Genomic DNA, 19,492 nt, shown 5'->3' with positions numbered 1-19,492 from the left:
TCTGGCATCTATCGACTGTCTGTGACATGCTGTCCAAAGCTGTGAGCAGTCGTGTATGCAAAGCTGAAATCTATACAATCCGAATGAATCGCCTTGAAACAAATGAGCCATAGGATTAGAAATTGAATGCATATTTACCTGCAGAGTGGACTATGACACAACAGAGTTTTGGAAAGTTGTGTTGTTTGCCTCATAGGGTTTGACGTTTGACTTCTGTAACCAACAATCCGGGAGAATTGACTGTTTCTCTTTTTTTGTTCCTACGCAGCTCCTAAAGTCATCTCCTTCTCCTTCGACGTTGGAAACGGACCGGTGGAGTTGACGGTGCATTCGGCCGCGCCGCTCAACGACGACCAATGGCACCGCGTCAACGCCGAGCGGAACGTCAAAGAGTCGGTCCTCCAGTTGGATCAGACCTACCGGGCGTCTCGGCTCGCTCCTGCTCAGGGCCACACCCGGCTCGAGCTGTTCAGCCAACTCTACGTGGGTAAGGCGCGCGCACACACACACACAAACACGCAGAAACAATTAACAGCCCTGATGTGTAAGAGTGACAAAAGTACACACGCTTGATTGCAATTTGGAGATGTAATACCCGCTTCGTGTAGGAAGGAGACTCACAGAGACAAACGCACCATAATTGCGAGCTCTTATGTGTATAAGGGAAATGCCTAAGCACACATCAACTGTGTCATCGCACTTGGATTGAATTAATAAGCCGCCTTTTATTCCCGTAATGTTGCCCTCTGATGCAGACATCCGCTGTGAGGACGTCTGATTGTTTCAGAAGTAAAAGGCGGGTCCGCTTCGGAGCATCTTGGCCAAAGACACTGTTAATTAAGTTCATACTAATCCAGGACACACACACACACACACTGCCGTTTTCCCATGTAATGGTATGCACACATCATCAGAAATGAATCCATGTAAGTGATCTTGATGAAGTTAAAACTGAGCCAACTTAATTCACTTATAGAGGTCATTTCTTTCATACTTTAATACTTTGACTCAGCATTTATATTCCTGGGGATTAAGAAACTATTATTGCAAGGACGAGATATCACCCTTCTGAATTTTTCTATCCTGCACACATATTCTATATAAGACAGATCAAACCTTATTATCACACCGATAATTGCTTTTTTAAAAGGTCTGGTTGGTTCACTCCTTCCTCCTCTCCTCGCAATGCGCCTGATGCTCGTCAAAGGTTCCAATGCCAGAACTCATGTCCAGTTTCCATCTTATTCTTTCCCGTCCCTGTAACACGCTGCCTTTTTATTTGCTGAGCTGTTGATATTCTATAAACCGAAATTCTTGGTCTAAAATAGTTTCAGGGATTTTCTGAAATAAGGAAAAATGCTGAAGCGGATCACAGAGTTCTCTCTATCTCATGAAAGACAATTCTGCCCAAAGGAGATTGTTCCAAATTCCAATCAGGAAGTGATGGCCTTAACTCCCTGGTCCGCGTTTATGATATCATTTCACCGTCTCATCACTTCTGCTGAAGCAGAAGCAAACCCGGCTAAAGCATGGGACCTGTCATGTGCCTATTTGTCTTCACTTTCTCTTTGGTCCAATGAAAAGGTGCCAGAAAAGCTTTCGTTGCATTACGTCTCGTAACTTTGATTTTTTGAAACCCAACGTTTAGTGTAAGATAGAGAGAAAGCGGGGAAAGAATGACGTCTATGTAACAACAACCATAGAGGAGTCGGTACCTGCTCAAATCTGGCCTCTAATCCCAGCTTAATCCTCATTTGCTTTGAGCAGTTTCAGAGTCACTAAAGGGAAGTTGGATTAGATCATTTCTCCCACCTTGTTCTCATATCTGGAGCGGTATCAGCTCCTTCTCTCCTTTTCAATCAATATGCTCCTCATCAAGCATTTGATTGCTTTAGTGTTTACTGCACAGTGGCTCATTGGCTCTAACGGCCCTGAGAGTAAATGTTATCCCATCAGCCTGCTGTCACTTCCTTCACACTGTTAACTTTTAGCTCTCAAATTCACTTCATACATGCACATAAGTATCAATCTTGCCACATTTGATTAATTTCTTGCAACCATCTGTTCTTTTGTTTCCCATCTTGATAAATGCTCACCCTTTTTGATTTTGAATGTTTCTGCATGTTTTCCTCAATTCTCTCCTGTTTTAATTTTTTTTTTTACTTTCTTTTCTGCATTATCTGCATCCTGCTTTTCTACTATGCTTTTTCTGTCTTCCCGGATCGACATCTTGCTTGTTTCTACTCACTGCATGTGTGCAAAACCTGTGACAGGGAAGCCTGCTTCGCTCACCTGCAAAGACAGTAGGTAACATTTAATATATAAGTGTGAGTATAATGAAATGTGACACACAAACAGGCATGTATACGAAGGTGTGAGGAATGCCTGTATTCCGCCACATTGCAACACACAAGTACATTTTCCATGCAGTAATCCATGAGAAGCAAGCCCATTATGGACCTTTAAGGGAGGTATAGTCAGAAAAAAGCATTGCTCTAAACTAACAAATATAAAGCACAGGGCTGGTAAAATGGGATTTCTATGATAATATCTCCCTCCTGGAAAGGCCGGTGGGCTGGGAATGCTTTTGAAATGCCATTTGGACTACATGAATCAAAAATATTCATCTAAAACCAAAACAAACGGCATCCTAAAGTGAATCCCCAGTAAATATGGAGTCGGCAAACACTGTTATGGGGATCCCTTTGGTGCTGAACAGCAGACAGACTTACAGAAAGAGACAGGACCAACCACCACACTATTAAACCACTCCCACAACGATAATGGCACAGCAGATGTGCAGCCAGTCAGTGTAAATGGGGCCTTCATTTGTATTGTTGGATTGGGCTTTAAATAGCAGTCCAGATACAAATACATGCACTGATGTACTGTCTGTCCATCCTCTTTATCCTATTCAGTATTTCAGTGCTTACTGCCTTTTCATTAATCATTTCTATGCAATGTGGCATTTCTACCAACTTAAACACACACACAAACCGATGAAGGTCAAAAGGTTTTTTTTTTTTTCTATTTTAATTGGTAATTTAGCAGTTTTGCGTATGGGTGTGAATACTGTGTTCCAGGGTGCATATCTCATTAGCACATCATTATAGGGTATGATACCCATACATATACCATTAATAAATAAGTGCAAACACACACTACATTCGTCTTTTACTGTTATGACTGTTTGTGTCAGACTTTTTGTCATTTACTGATAAACGGTAATCTTGGATAAACACGTCGACCAACATATACTGTATATACATATATATACACCTGAATTAAGAATGAAATCCAGACTTCAAAATATTCCTGCAATGTATTGCACATTCATACGTTTGCCTTTACGCCACCGTATTTACCCCAACATTTCTGTGAGAAGCCAATGTTGGCATCAGTCGGGCTCTATTACCCACCATTTGTGATCTGTTGAGAATCTGTGAGCACTGTGGTGTGTGTGTGTGTGTGTGTCCGCCCTGGTCTCTGCAGGCCTGAGAGCCTGCTCTCTGTTCAATCAGAGACTGATTCAGACCTGGGTAAACAGGTGGCAGAAACCTCCAGCCAATCAGCGGTACAAAATAGATTAATTAGCAGGTCTAGTAAAAGTCAAACCCTTTGTGGGACTGAAAAGCAGAGGAAGCGCGTGGAAGCCCCGCTGCATCCAGATATGTGGATAATGTATTGGCTGGAGTACACGCATTCGTAATCTCATTCGATCTGCTCTGTACCTGTGCGGCTCAGCCGGCAGATGTGTGCATGCGAGAATGCAGCTGTTGGCGGGGAAATCTGAATGTGTGTTCAAGTTCCCTTAACATGTCTTCTTGGACGACCGCTTTTCCATAATCCAAAGGATGCAATTGAGAGGTTTTAATAAGTAAAATGCCCCTCGGCTCTAGTTAATGACAGCGTGTGTGAGAGTGCGCCCGTACCCGTGTATTTATCCATACAGCGGGAGCCTCCTGTGTGGCTCTGCTTTTGTACGTGTGAATACATACCTGTGGGTGCATGTTTATGAGCGTGTTTATCGCTATAGTCGTTTAGGTGCAGATTAATCTATTTAACACCCCTACTCTGTCTAAGTTAATGGGTAGTTAGACTGCAATGGTGCAGGGCCAGAATGACGATGGCGGCGCTTTGAGGGAATGGCTATCGACACCCCGAGGGCAAAGCATTAATGCTTGTATTGACTCGTTCGCATCAGGTGCGCTGTGTGTGGTGTGTATTAATCGTGCCGGTTTTCTCCGTGGTATGCAGTTCACACGCACTCGTGCATCCATTTGCGTGCGTATACTGCGTATGAGATGTTCATTAAGACACAGGGTTCGTTTGGCCGTTTTAATTAGTGAAATCAAACGAGTTGAAGGTGGTTTCACGAACAGCGTCAACGTGACATCAGTGGCTCCCTCCGGGCGCCGGGGTATTAAGGTTTTCTGGAAAAGAGATTAAAACCGCCTCCTACATTCAGAGGGACCCCGATTCTGTGACCCCGACTTCCATTTGGCCTCCTTTCTATTTATCTTTCGTTTCTGTCTCCCAAATGCTCCACCACTCTTGCTTCACTGACACCACCCCGCCCCCCCCTTGGCTTCCGCTGCTCCCCAGGTGCGGCAGGAGGGCAGAGGGGGTTCCTGGGCTGCATCCGCGCCCTGCGGATGAACGGCATCACCCTGGACCTGGAGGAGAGGGCTAAGGTGACGCCTGGGGTCAAGCCAGGTTGCCAAGGCCACTGCACCAGTTTCGGGATGTACTGCCGCAACGGAGGGAAGTGTGTGGAGAGGTACAACGGCTACTTGTGCGACTGCGCCGCCACCGCCTACGACGGCCCGTTCTGCACCAGAGGTGAGAGGCATCTTGAGAGATATTTTCAGTCTCCTATTGACGCGGAGATCACGGGACTATCAGCGCCATCAAATGCATCATGTTGCTCTTCATCCTTCAAACATCAATTGCGAGAAAAATCAATCTCCCTTTGTGTGGGCTTTCAGTAACTATTTTGTCTCGTGTTTTTATTCGCCCTTTGAAAACACTGCAGGGTTTTTTTGCAATTCCCTCAGGTAGTGGTAGTATTGTCTTACTTTCCCTTCCTCAAACCTTACAAATTACCTCTTTGCTCTACATTTTAAGATGACACACTGAGTCCTCATCTCCCTAGTTCTGCAGGGATCTTTGTGAAGCCACATAATCACTGGCAGGGTTCCTCTTTAGTTCACAAAGCCAGAGGCAAATAGCGCCATGATTACTGCTGCAGAAGTAGCCATTGCCCGACAACCCACTGTGATTTTTGCTGTGCTGTGTGACTGTATAGCTTCCTGTTCAATTTGGAGCTGTCGGTGTGCTCAACGTGTGTGTGGGTTTATGATAAAAGGTATCGATTGAGAGTGATATTGTGCTTACCCACCAATTCTCCCGGACTGCACTCGCTGAATGCTGAAACTGTGCAAAGGCAGAGGGATCAAACCACGAGACAAAATGCAAGTCACCTCACCAAGCATCGTGTGTGGCTCCCAGGCTTCTGAAGTATGGAGATGGGAAATGTCACAGCATAACTCTGCTCCTGCACTGTTGAATATTGCGACCACGTCATGTTTGTTTCACTGGGATTCATTAGATGCAGCATTAAAGATCCCAAAAAAACAAGTTTTCATAAAATGCTCTTGGGAGCAAAGCAGCAGTGCTGTCAGAGGTTTCTGCTCCCCTTCAGAGAGTTGATCCCCGACACGTGAATTAATTTGTTTCCTAAAGCCTAATAGTGTTTTTTCTTGGTGGGAAGGGGTGGGAGAGTTGACAGAAAAGCAGAGTGTGTCTGTGTGTGTGTGTGCGTGTGTGTGTGTGTGTGTGTGTGTGTGTGTGTGTGTGTGTGTGTGTGTGTGTGTGTGTGTGTGTGTGTGTGTGTGTGTGTGTGTGTGCGCGCGCGTGCGTGCGTGCGTGCGTGTGTGCGCGCACCTGGGAAGAGGATGACAATGTGTGATGATTTGCTAGTGTAAAACATGAGAAGACCTCCTGTGAATCCTTTCATGACCAATCAGGCGTTTCAGGGTTTAAAGAACAGAGATTCCTGTCTGAGTGTGCGTGTGTGTTTGTGTGTGCGTTTGTGTTTAGATGGTCCGTGCGCCTGTCAGAAAACAGAGTGAGGCAAAGAAAGGGAGAGAGCACACCCTTGTGTCTGCTCCATGACATGTGACTTTCCTCTCCCTCCAATCCCCCTTTATTCTGGTCTTCTCTTAGGTCCCCTCTGTCTCCTTTTTCTTTTATCTACAATTCACTGCTTCTTCTTGGGTTGCTTCCATTTTCTCCGTCTCCTTATACTCTTTCTCCCTCTTCTCCCACCTCCTTGTTTGTTCTCCAACCCTTCTCCCTTTTTCCTAATAAGTTGCCCCTCTCCTGTTTTCTTTTTCCTTTTTCCAAACTTCTCCCCCTCTCTCCCTATCCTCCCAGCGAGTGAAAAATGCATGAAGCCATCCATAATTGCATAGTGCATTTCCATTGTATACATATTTACACACTGCTCAGGGGACCCTGCGGTATTATTATTATATGCTCTCATTCTGCAGCTTTTCTGCCCTGCAGGGTCACATGGAGCCGATGTGCACATGTACATACATATAAATGGACACGCACACGCACATTTGTAGATACCTGCAGAGGTTTGCATGCTTGCACAAATCTCCTTTCCCAAACTTCTTTACACACTTACATAAAATACACACACACACACACACACACACGTAGTCATGTAGAGTCCCAGGAGGAAAGTTCTCTTGTTCACTGCTTGTGTGTGTGTGTGTGTGTGTGTGTGTGTGTGTGTGTGTGTGTGTGTGTGTGTGTGTGTGTGTGTGTGTGTGTGTGTGTGTGTGTGTGTGTGTGTGTGTGTGTGTGTGTGTGTGTGTTGCTACTGCTAAGGCAAATCAGAGTCTCTTTTATTTTTTTTCAGCAGGGCAGAGAACGCAGATAGACGTTACACAGAGGCCCCACGTATTCTACAGTTTGTAGAAATACCAATAAAATGCAAGAATAGCTTAAACAGTAAATGAGATCTGGGTCAGTTACACATGTTCTTTGTAAACTTATAAAGTGTTTTCTGAATATCCCAACATTTACCCGTTAACACGTGTAATCAAAAACTGTCGCCGTTTTAGGTGCCTGAAAATATTAGACATTTACTTCTAGCTGTCTTATCTACGTAATTAGATCATTCTCACTTCACAATGCAGAAGTGATATTTGTTGCTGCTGAAACACATGCATTTGTCTATGTTCAAATTTAACGTTAAAAAAAGGTACTTGCACTTAAAGAGGATGACAGCCTGCTGGTCCTAATCTATAGTTTCTCTAAGCTTATTAACTGACACATTTAAAGTAAAAGAGGGCGGCAATAATCAATTTCGGACCTCACACTTGAAACAAGTAATATAATATGTGAACATGGTTGTCAAAAGATATTGAGGCTCGTTGCATTCATTTTTTTTCCCGTACATTGTCTTATAAAGGATTCAAGAATTTCAATGAAGCCTTCTGCTCTGACAGAAATGTGACATTTTGTCAGATTTACGCTAAAGACCAAAAGCATGGCTCTGGCAGAACAATGCAGCTGAATTAGAAGAGGAAGTGAAAAGCAGGCTATTTGAAAACTTCACAAGCTCTTCGCCTGGTTATCGCAGAACAATTGGTGAAATGTGTCTCACCAGACTTCCAAAGCTTGAAGCAATATCAGTGCACCGCACAATACAGTAGATGATAGCATTGTGGTGCAGCTGAATAGAAACAAGGTTTAGCCTAAACGGCACTGCCGGTCAGAGAACTTTCCTATTTTCTAGTAATAAGCCTTGTATTTACTTAAAGTACTGTAGCTTAAAGTATTTATTGTATTGAGTTCAGCAGGAGTCGATGGGTGAAAGTGAAGCTTCAAAATAAGATGCATGAATGTGTTCACTTCTTGTGTAAGAGGGATTTCTACATTTTCACTACTGCCACACTAGGGAAGACAAACATGTCAAGGAACACTTCATGGCATTTAAACACACACACACACAACTAAAGGCTCATTGCTTTCTATGGAACCCTTTCTCTTTAATTTCACGTACAAAAGGAGCATAACCAGAGTGTTGAAAAACAAGGCCCCAATCTTCTCAACACTTGATTACATGAATCAATAAGCCTCTTGGAATGGCTGCAATATGCCATTAGGTCCGTTAATGTACTGGCAAACAATGCATTGTTTGGTTTCAGATGCATGAGCACAGCAAATCCTCCCTCCTCCTGCACACGGCCATATTTCTGTGTGTGGCCTTTTCTCTCTTGCCATTGGATATGTTTAGCCAGTTGTGTCTTGACATGTGTGAGTTCATATGCATTCTCCCTGTGGCTCCGCTTCGATAGAACAAGGGTTGTGTGCGCAATCTCTAGATTTTGACTCTGACCCCACAACGCGGGCTTTCAACCACTCAGGCCTTCTGTAATAATGAGGTAATGACATTTTGAACAGCTGTGGATGTAATCTGCAAATTGATTGGTGTGCGGAGGCATCGAGCTGTGGGGTTTTCTTTTTCTATGCCTTATGTGTGTTCATTTGTTTGTCCTATTTGCTTCCGTCCTCTCACCCAGATGTCGGGGGTTTCTTTGAGGCAGGAACATTAATCAAATACAACTTCATGCCTGAAGCGGTCGCAGGAGCCAGCAGGGACTCAAAGCTCCTGACGCGCCAGCAGACGCCACACGAAGTGAACCTAACAAAGGAGGAAGTGGCTTTCAGCTTCAGCACCTCTAACGCTCCGGCTATTCTGATGTACGTCAGCTCCAGGACGCAGGATTATCTGGCCGTGGTCTTAAGGCGGAATGGTGAGCTACACACACATACGCACACCGATGCCACATGTGGTGATTCACCATTGAAAACCATTGAAAGTGCTACAAAGTGCTTTTTTTAAAAGGCTGGTTTAGAAAGTTTTATAATATCTAAAGATCCTGTCCAGTAAGCAACCCCTCCACTGAGAGGCAACAAAGTGCTTTTATTAAATAGTTTAAAAAAAATTGCTGTGACATCTAGTGTTTCACAAATCAATGTGCACACAACACAAAAATAGAACTACAAAATACACTGCCACGGGGCGCTGCTATAGATTGTATAGAGACTAAGACACTCAATATCTACACTCACCGGCCACTTTATTAGGTACCCCATGCTAGTAACGGGTTGGACCCCCTTTTGCCTTCAGAACTGCCTCAATTCTTCGTGGCATAGATTCAACAAGGTGCTGGAAGCATTCCTCAGGGAGTTTGGTCCATATTGACATGATGGCATCACACAGTTGCCACAGATTTGTCGGCTGCACATCCATGATGCGAATCTCCCGTTCCACCACATACCAAAGATGCTCTATTGGATTGAGATCTGGTGATTGTGGAGGCCATTTGAGTACAGCGAACTCATTGTCATGTTCAAGAAACCAGTCTGAGATGATTCCAGCTTTATGACATGGCGCATTATCCTGCTGAAAGTAGCCATCAGAAGTTGGGTACATTGTGGTCATAAAGGGATGGACATGGTCAGCAACAATACTCAGGTAGGCTGTGGCGTTGCAACGATGCTCAATTGGTACCAAGGGGCCCAAAGAGTGCCAAGAAAATATTCCCCACACCATGACACCACCACCACCAGCCTGAACCGTTGATACAAGGCAGGATGGATCCATGCTTTCATGTTGTAGACGCCAAATTCTGACCCTACCATCCGAATGTCGCAGCAGAAATCGAGACTCATCAGACCAGGCAACGTTTTTCCAATCTTCTATTGTCCAATTTCGATGAGCTTGTGCAAATTGTAGCCTCAGTTTCCTGTTCTTAGCTGAAAGGAGTGGCACCCGGTGTGGTCTTCTGCTGCTGTAGCCCATCTGCCTCAAAGTTCGACGTACTGTGCGTTCAGAGATGCTCTTATGCCCACCTTGGTTGTAACGGGTGGTTATTTGAGTCACTGTTGCCCTTCTATCAGCTCGAACCAGTCTGGCCATTCTCCTCTGACCTCTGGCATCAACAAGGCATTTCCGCCCACAGAACTGCCGCTCACTGGATGTTTTTTCTTTTTCGGACCATTCTCTGTAAACCCTAGAGATGGTTGTGCGTGAAAATCCCAGTAGATTAGCAGTTTCTGAAATACTCAGACCAGCCCTTCTGGCACCAACAATCATGCCACGTTCAAAGTCACTCAAATCACCTTTCTTCCCCATACTGATGCTCGGTTTGAACTGCAGGAGATTGTCTTGACAATGTCTACATGCCTAAATGCACTGAGTTGCCGCCATGTGATTGGCTGCTTAGAAATTAAGTGTTAACGAGCAGTTGGACAGGTGTACCTAATAAAGTGGCCGGTGAGTGTATAATCCCATTCACAGTCAAGCTGTGGGTCCTCTGAATCTTTCAGGGTTTCAACCTTTCTTCATCACCGCTGCTTGCCCCATCACTTCAACAAGAAAACTGCATTTCTTCTGTAAGAAAACAAGGGTATAAAGGACAGCATTTATACAATATATAAATGGCAAGTCTTAAGTGCCATCAATTGACAAGACACTAATGACACTACTAATGGACTCATCAGCGATCATGATTCATGCAGCCGGTCCTTGAGAACTATTTCGAAGATCTGTTGTATTTATTCAAAGCATCAGACCTTTCCAAGTCAGTTTCTCTCCAGAGGAAGTTACAAATTTGAACAGCCAGCACTTTGAGTAACCAAGAAGTTCTCGCTTTCGCTGTCTTTAATGCATTTGTATTATCTATAGTTTGAAGGGCTTAAAGGGCCAGCATTCCATTGCCTTGTACAACTGTACTTGTAAATGTACATGACATAAACAAGACCTTCAGGTCTTTATTGGTGAGAGCACACAATTGAACCTTTGTGGAGAAGTGGGAAAGGTTTCAAACCACAGGTCTGTATGTGTTCAGGTTCACTACAGGTCCGGTATTACCTGGGAGGTCTGAAGGAGCCATTCTCCATAGACGTGGACCAGCGTAACCTGGCCAACGGACAGCCACATAGCATCAACATGTCCCGAGTCGACCGCAGCATCACGATCCAGGTACGGACCGCTCACACACACACACACACATCTGACATCTTTCAAACACACATTTAAGTCTTTTAGTTGATGCTCAGAAGTCAGAAGACTCATGCTTCAATGTTCAGATCCTACCTCCGAGCGAAAAGGGAGCGCATGTGATTGCCCTCCGACGGGCGCGTGCGCGACACCCAACCACTGTTTGCATTGGGTCAAATGGGAGAGCTGTGGCCTGCTCTTTTCCTTCTCCTGTGATGAAGGTGCTTGTCCTCTGCCACTAGTTAATCCACTTCCACTCGACAGCCTAAGTATAGCAGCAGAGAGAACACATCGATCTGCGTCGTGTGATCCTGGCTGCATGTGTTTTGTGTGTTTGCCGTGCGTGGCTGCGCGTGGATGAGACACAGCAGGAGGGACTGAGTGTGTCCGTGCGGATACCCTCAGTTGTGTATTTGTGGGGTTTTTAGGGGGGCCCGTGAGTTTTGTGCAGCTAAACAGCTTAGTGGGGATCAATACAGCCAAGCCTCAGTCAGTAGCTGTCAAGGACTGAGTGAGAATTCAGCTAAACTATTAGATTGGTCTGTCCTAAAACGCTCCAATTTGCTCCCGGCTGCAGTTTAAGGAGAACCTAATGGATGGCAGCGACTTGTAAAAACTGGTTTCCAACAGATCAAGATGAATGCGCGTTGCATGTTTTGCTTTTGCCTATTTTAGAAGCAAAAGGGTCAATTGTAAAAACTCAAATTGTCGAGCTACAACCCAGGTTGTGTATGAAAGGCCTCCTGTAGACTGTGAGATGTGAGTACATTGTTTGCACATTGTGTATCGTGGCATTATTGATCTACACTTCAACGTCTCTTCTGTTGCAATTGCAATGCTTTCTTGGACGTACATAAGTCGTTCAGCCATTTCACACAGTGCACAAAGGTGACTCTATTACATGCTCACGATCTACCCTCTAGTGGCAAGAAGGAGGTATTGCATTCCGCCGAGCCAGTGACTCGACTCCTTTCTGTAAAATTAGGGTGCAGACTAATGTGTGGAGAACGTGTGAATATTTCTGTCTCCTGCAAGAAGTAAGAATATCTCACTGCACCGCGTGGTAGACGGCCACTGGTAGCTAGTAGTGTTCTTTCTTATTCTGGCTGGCATGTTTCTTCTAATAAATCACTTAACTGTTTGCTTTCATTAAGGTGATGGCCAGAATCAATCACAGTACACTTGCCAACCAATAATCATTACTTCTCCTCTTCTGCATGAGTTTGTATCTTGTCATTGCATCGAAAGCATTGACCCCATCCATACTAAAATCTCACCAGCGGCATCCACCGACTACGGTGGACAATCATGTCAGTAAGAAAATTGAAAACTGCAACATCCCTCAGAAAATCGTTCTCATTTTCTGAGCAAATCAAATCCTGCAGCTGCTGATCCCCCCAGTGGGAGCGCTTCAACCTATAACACATCCCCTTTTCTGCTGGCACGGAGAGTGATAGGAGCAGCAGACCGCTCATTTTCGTATCACAGAGGCGTACATGCATGCACCCCGTGTCTTCCACTGGTTGATGGTTGGCTGCTTGGTTGAGATATTGACGTTCAGCCCAGTGCACAATGCATGATTGAAATATTAATGATCCATTGCATATCCTCGGTTGACCAATCCAAAAAATATGTGTGCCCAGGCGGCCGGCTACTCTAAATAACAATCCATTTAATTTTTTTTTTTTTTTTTATTTTATGTTCGCTATTTAAACAAGGAGAGAAAAAAATAGATAGGTTTAGAGATACGGCTCTAAAAAAATAGAGCCAGAAGGTGTTCTAACAAAGATAGCTTTGATGAGTAAAACTTTCATGTTGCCCTACAGCCTCTGGGCTCTTTTCAAGGTACAAACATGGCCTTAATTTCCACGGGTAAACAGATGTCGACATGCATACCAAAACAAGTAAGATCTCGTCCGGTCAACTCGCTAAGAAGACTTGCCATACTTCTAAATGAATCATTATTTATTCTAATTCATCCAGCCCTGGCACTTCTTTCCTTCTATCTCAGCGTTCCTCCTTCTGCCTTATACCTTCTCACATCATGAGTTATAGGCTTTTAGTTACTGTTGATTTTTTTTTTGGCCTGAAACCACAAGCTCACACATTAATTACTGAGCTGCTAGGAACAAGACATGGTTCCTCTTAGGAGGACAGCAGCAACTAAAACACTAAACAACATAACATATATTAGGAGTTTGGAAGGAAGTTGCCCATGCAAAAGATTTAAGATATTTGGGGTTTATGTTTTGGGTTTTCTTATATGTAGGGTTTCCACAAAAAGAACGGTAGGTTAAGAAATTGTGTTGTAACATTCCCCCAAAACTGAATTAAAAAAATAGATTAAATTCTTTAACCTAGCATTAAGGAGGAAAGATGTTAATCATCAACCGCCAGGTACGACCAGCGTGTTTCACAAGTAACCAGTTCACAAGCTCATTTTATACCAATCTACTGTAGATCTTTTCTCTGGATGGCCGATGGTTCTGTGATTGCTTTTTGGCCAACGCGTTCCGCCTCCACTGCTCACCACACGGGCGATTTTCCCAGCATGCAATCAGCATCTGCTTGGATGTGGATGCATTCCTGTGGACACTGCTCAAACACTGTCCACACAGTCACACTGTGGTCTCGGCTTTGGGATCTTAACGCGTCCTCAATGGGCTCTGGGCGCTTTCCCATTTGCACTTAGGGCTGTTCGCGAGTGATCGGTTCAGTCAAGACGCTAAATGTTGGGTCTAAACAGTGCCCTCGATGTGCAAAGAGGCGGTTGTTTGCTCACAAATTGACTGCATCATCTTTGAAGTGCCATCCATTAACAGCATTTGAGGCCCATCAACCATGCTGAACTGCTGTATGTGAATGTTCAAACTGAATTACCGTGGGGTGAAATGTAGACCGGCTAATTACTGGCTTTGAAATTGGATCACATATTATTGCATTATGCATTGACGGTTAAAATGCCAAATTTGTTATAAAAAGCCACAAGCATTTGAAAATCTAACCAACCAATTATTATTTCGCTTACAAGCTCGTCGGAGGCCGCGTTACAGCTGCTTTGATCTGAGATTTAACAGCATGAGTAAGAGGCAGAGATTGAGTCCGATGCAGTAGAAGTCAGTGATGCTGGGCCCTCTAGTAGATCAAACTCAATTTCCAGGGTAAAAAAAAAAAAGTGAGTGGAGGGTTCACCTGAGGCTATCAATGTCTCTCCTCTCCGATTGGGGCTTTTTGGGGAAAGCGACTGTTTAGTTTCAAGACGCAGCGGAAAAAACAAGTGTGAGAAAAGTCAGCAGAAGAAGAATGGAGGTCGAAAGAAGGATTGCCAGGACAGACCCACAAAATGAAATGATTAGAAAAGATCGCTTTGATGCGTTCATCATGTTCCAGGTCATGTATCCCCATCACAGCCCGAGGCTCATTTCAGTGCGTGGACTTGAGTGTGTACACGAATACCCGCTGAAATGTACACACAGGTACACGTCACGCAGTGAAGGAAGCAAGTGTTTGGTTTCTTAAGCAGTCGGGTTAGCTCGCTATCAAAGGCCTTTCAGGGCAGGATCCAAAAGAGTTCATCTCCAGCTCTCACTTTCTCTCGAACTCTCACCCACCGCGAGGACTGAGAGATGAAAGTGAGGAGTCCCTTCAGGCAACAAACATCTAATCGAATCTCCTGTCATCGCCTATCCTCTCCTTCTCTCCTCTTCTCTCTTTACTTCTCTCCTTTCCTTTCCTTACTTCTCTCCTCTCCTTACCTCTCCGCTACTCTCCTCGCCTTGCTTCTCTTCTCCTCTTTAACTGTTGTTCAGTTATTAATGAAGTCAAACTCACAATCATTAAAGTAAAAAAAAACAAAAAACATTCCTCCGCACCTCTCTAATGTTTAATCTGTTCAGTTATTTTTTGCCTCTGGATTATGATTAAGGAAGCTGCAATGGAAGCTCTTCTGTAAATTGGTTTGACTGTATACAGCACATTGGCTAAATTAGATTCCTTCTGAGCACTTTGTAAGGGAAAGAGACTTCACCCATTGTTGATTCCCTACTTGTCTGATCCCTGATTGCATTCCTTATGTAAGCCTTTTAACCTGAGAGGCACCAACAAGCACTTAAAGGAGAGAATTGTCTTGCCTAAATGAAGCTGCGTAAAAGGAAAAGATCCCAATAATTGCAGTTGTAATTGACAAAGTTTGATCAAATTAAGTTTCTTCGCTGGCGTTCTTTATCTTGGGACCTTTTGTCGGGTTCTGAGACTCAGACTGTACCCCCCCCTCCCCCCCTCCCCCCCAGACTCTGCAGCCAATTTGTTTTCTCCGATAAAAGTAAATAAGCTGAACACAATTTAATTGTAGCCCATTATCCCACCCTCCAGTCACCGGGGAGAATAAAACCCACATAATGCTCCACTGAGACCTGCGCTTTTGAATCAAATTAGGAAATGCTGTGTGTGTGTCGGTGTGTATGTGCGTGTGTTTGTGTGTATGTATAAGGAGGAAGAAGGAGGAAGCGGTCCGGAGAGTTAAGGGATTCAAACCTCTACACAAAAGCACCTAAACACACACACACACGCACGTACGAATCCCAACCCCAAGTCCGGCTCGGCTCCCTGACAGCTGCTCTGCACAAAAGTCCAGTAAAACATACGGTAGCAAAAGTCATTGTTTCCGATGAGCCGGCCCTTTGCTGGCTGGGGGCCCTCGGTGGGGCCCTCGGTGGGGCCCCCGGTGGGCTTCCTGCAGGCCGGTGTGTGCGGAGATGCATTTCTCCTGTGAGCAAACACAAAGGAGGGAGGAAGACCTTTTTATTGCTGGAATCACGCAGAAACCAATTTGCCGGGGTTGAAATGATTCTCATCGATAGCACCGGCTGCAGCCGTTAAGCTAATTAGAAACTTCAGTGAAACAGCAATAACAAGTTCATTATGCCGCGGTGATATTAAAGTTATTCCCTGCCTCCATCACCCTCTCTCGGGTCTGGTGATGCGTTTGAGCCTTGGTTGTGTGCTCTCTGTTTTTTTGGGTCACAGGAACCACATAAATGTATAACTCAGTGATTTCCTCTCTGCTGAACATCTTTAGTCACACAGGTTACTGTGGAGCCTGACCGTTTCCCTCTCTTCTTCTTCATCATCCTGTTTTAATGCGGATTCAGATCTTTATTTGGGTGTCTCAAGGTTGATTGGTATTTTTACCTTTTTTAAAACGCATGTGTTATCTCGTGTCTCCCTCTCTCCCTCTGTTTCAGTTGGATCATTACCCTCCAGTCAGCTACACGCTGCCAGATGAGTCGGACACACAGTTCAGCCTGGTGAAGACGCTGTTTTTGGGGAAAGTCTTTGGTGAGTACGTCAGCTTGAATAAACCGCTTTAAACATGTTTGCACTTGTATTACCTTAATTTTTTTCCTGAATATGGTTTGATCTTGCTTTGATCCCCAACTGGAGCTTATGCTATTGGGTTAAACTCAATGAAAAAAGCCACAGTTGTCTCCTGTGGCTGAACACAGTGTGCTTGTTGCTGAGCTGTTGCTTGTCCTCTTTATGAAGTCGATTTTATTTCTGTAAATTTATTCGAACCCTTTCAAGGCTGATTTGGGTCCTTAAAGGCCATATATCCCAATGAAATCATATATATATATATATTAATGATCATTGAGGAATAATAAAGGCAAGAATATAAATTAATAATGAAAGAGGCTGTAATTACTCATTTGTCCACTAGATGTTGCCAGAGGACTAAATGGGGATATTGGTGCAGCACGTGATCTGGTCTCTGCATGCATCTGTGGCTTATACAGTAATGAAATCTGTTTGGTCAAAACGTCTTCTTCCCTAATACATATTTGCCTTGGACTGTGCTTGACCAATTTAGATAAAAGTGTATGTAACTGTTAATTGTATAATCTTCTACATCAGTTTATTTATTTCCCATTGACGTGACAAAGACCATTTGTCTTAACAAACTAAATCATTCGTCCAAACATTTCAGCCTATAAGCGTAAAGAGCCAGTTACATATTTTGTTTTCTCCTAGCTGTGTGTTGTGGCTTGGTTTTAATCCATTTCATTAGCTTCTTTATTACTCATAATGTTCCTCTGATGGTAGATTGGATATCGAGCATATTGAGATGCTCGAGTCTATTCTGCCCTCTTTTTCTTCTCCCTTCCCTTCTTCCCCGATGTCTGTGTCTCTTTTGTCCTCTACCGAAAGTCGGTGAGGTTGAAGTAATGGCTGACTTCACTTATCGACCTGCAGCACACACCAGCAGAACCCCTGGGAATACAACACCACACATGCACACGCGGCGCATAGCCATCCATCAGGACCAAACTAACGCAGCACAGATGCTTTAACGACGTGCCCCACACTAGCAAATCAACAGACATGACGTTGTGCAATGGTACCATGAGTCTCCCGTCAGACATCGCGCAAAATATTACACGCGATAATACACACAGAGTAGTGAAATGAGGAGGTAATTGGATCAAGAAGGAAGGAGGAATAGACGGATGACGAGAACTGATGAGGGATGAGGAAGCCAGAGAGAGAAAGGAAACAGAACAAAAGCAGGCATTTGATTTTGCACATCTCATCAGATCTGTTCCACTTCAGTGTGTGGACCACGAAGACAGGACAGGCTGTCAGACAGCTGGCCTATCGGATTCTCTGTATCTGAGACACAGAGGCTCTGTGATGGGCACAGCACGCACGCACAAACACACGCACACTGTGATCACAGCGACGTCTCCAGTGTTTCCTCACAGTCGGCTGATTGTTGGAGGGGACCAGCCTGCTGGAATAATGGCAAGGTGGAATATAAAGCAAGCCAGATGTTAAATGATTACAACCATCGTTTATATACAATGGACTTGTTTTCCATTAATCATCTTCTTAGCTCCGTGTTGCATGTGGGCCACGTTGTTGCACAGTGTGAGACCTGAGTCTCCCTGAGATGATCTCTGTAGGCAAACGTATCCTTTCCTTCACATACGACATTTTTACACAAAGAGTTCACACAAACCCTCGAACACACATGACAGTGCCATCAATATGGATCCTTGGTAGATGTGACTGACAATGGTTGCGAGCTGAGACAATGAATTGATTGATAAATCAATAGAAGATTACCAGCTATCTTAATGACTAATTGGTTGTTAGGAAATACTAAACCTGCCACTAGAATATTTAGTTCATTGGCTGCTTTTTTGGTTTTCTCTCTTTTGTCAGACTGTATTAATTGCGAAAATAATACTCAGAATAATGAATATGGAGAAAGTTATTTGTGTATAGTGTAGCTGACAAAAGGCATGTTTGGATGTCAGCCACCAACTACAAAAATGCTGCATCCAGCATGTGCTACTAAAACTACTGCTGTTTAACGACAGTGTGAAGGGGCAGATTGTAAAGGACATGTATCTCAATACAACACTGACATTCAGATTTGTGTGCCGCTCGCCTCTCTTGTTCTGTTAACTCTGCCCAAACATATTAAACAAGCTGCAAACGTCCCCAAATGTAAAAGCTATATTCTTTGAAGTATAATGCCTATTACTCACATTTAGAACTTTTATCAAAGGTTTCCTGTGCTTTCATGTGCTTTTTCTGGGCCTTTTCTTTTGCTTCAATCATACATGTGTGTCTGTGTGTGTGGAGTCTTTATATAGATCTGACTTATTTGTAAACCAATAGGATTTTTTAATGTATAGATTGAATATTGTTTATATACTTATATATGATGAATGAAGGCTTTATAAACACATTCATATATATACACTGAGAACTTCATACAGAGACTTCATGAACAAAACCATGTTTGAAATACAATACAGGAAGTGTCAGGTCAGCACACATTTAACCTAATTGGTTTTAGAAACCACAGACCTTCAGACACCACTTTACACGTTGATGAGGGCATTTGATTGAAACATCAGCGTTAAATCATTTCATTGGGCTGTTGATGGGTTGGGGGGCTTCTTTTGTTTGTTATCAAGTACCAATCAAATGTACTTTACGCACTGCTGAATGGGTGACAAAGCTTCCCATGATCAAGTTTCCTCCCATCCAGGCAGCAACCTGTTCCGTGTTGTGACCTTTGGGCAGAGCCACCAGACCTGATTAAAGCCCCGATGAAGCCTTTTGTTAGATGAAGTCTGATGCCACAGAGCGCTTCTCTCTCCCACCCATCTCGCGGCTGTATAATCTCTTTAACCCTCAGCGTAGACGTACCTGTGCACGGTCACTGCTCCGTGCCAGAGTGGGTGTGTCTGGTAGCATAGCATGACGTCGTCATCCCTGGTCGAACCGCCACCAGTTGTACTTAACACGGGGGAGTCCTGATCCATGGCGGAGAGGCTCCGGGATCCGGGTTTTCTCCAGCTGCTGTGAACGAAGTGGGGGTGGGACCGC

At 44.1% G+C, this 19,492-nt stretch overlaps 1 protein-coding gene across 1 annotated transcript in view; it reads left to right on the top strand.

Moving 5' to 3' along the window:
* Positions 1-19,492, top strand: part of cntnap2a (contactin associated protein 2a) — a 159,200-nt gene that overhangs the window by 130,279 nt on the left and 9,429 nt on the right. Inside the window, exons 20-24 of the mRNA XM_037456600.2 lie at positions 269-487; positions 4,606-4,842; positions 8,604-8,837; positions 10,938-11,071; positions 16,333-16,426. Coding sequence (XP_037312497.1) covers positions 269-487; positions 4,606-4,842; positions 8,604-8,837; positions 10,938-11,071; positions 16,333-16,426 — 918 coding nt within the window. The remainder of the gene's footprint in view (positions 1-268; positions 488-4,605; positions 4,843-8,603; positions 8,838-10,937; positions 11,072-16,332; positions 16,427-19,492) is intronic.

This window comes from Pungitius pungitius, chromosome 19 (genome assembly GCF_949316345.1).
Source record: "Pungitius pungitius chromosome 19, fPunPun2.1, whole genome shotgun sequence".
Classification (NCBI taxonomy): Eukaryota; Metazoa; Chordata; class Actinopteri; order Perciformes; family Gasterosteidae; genus Pungitius; species Pungitius pungitius.
The sequence above is the reverse complement of the archived record's forward strand: the minus strand, read 5'-3'. Positions and strand labels throughout refer to the sequence as shown.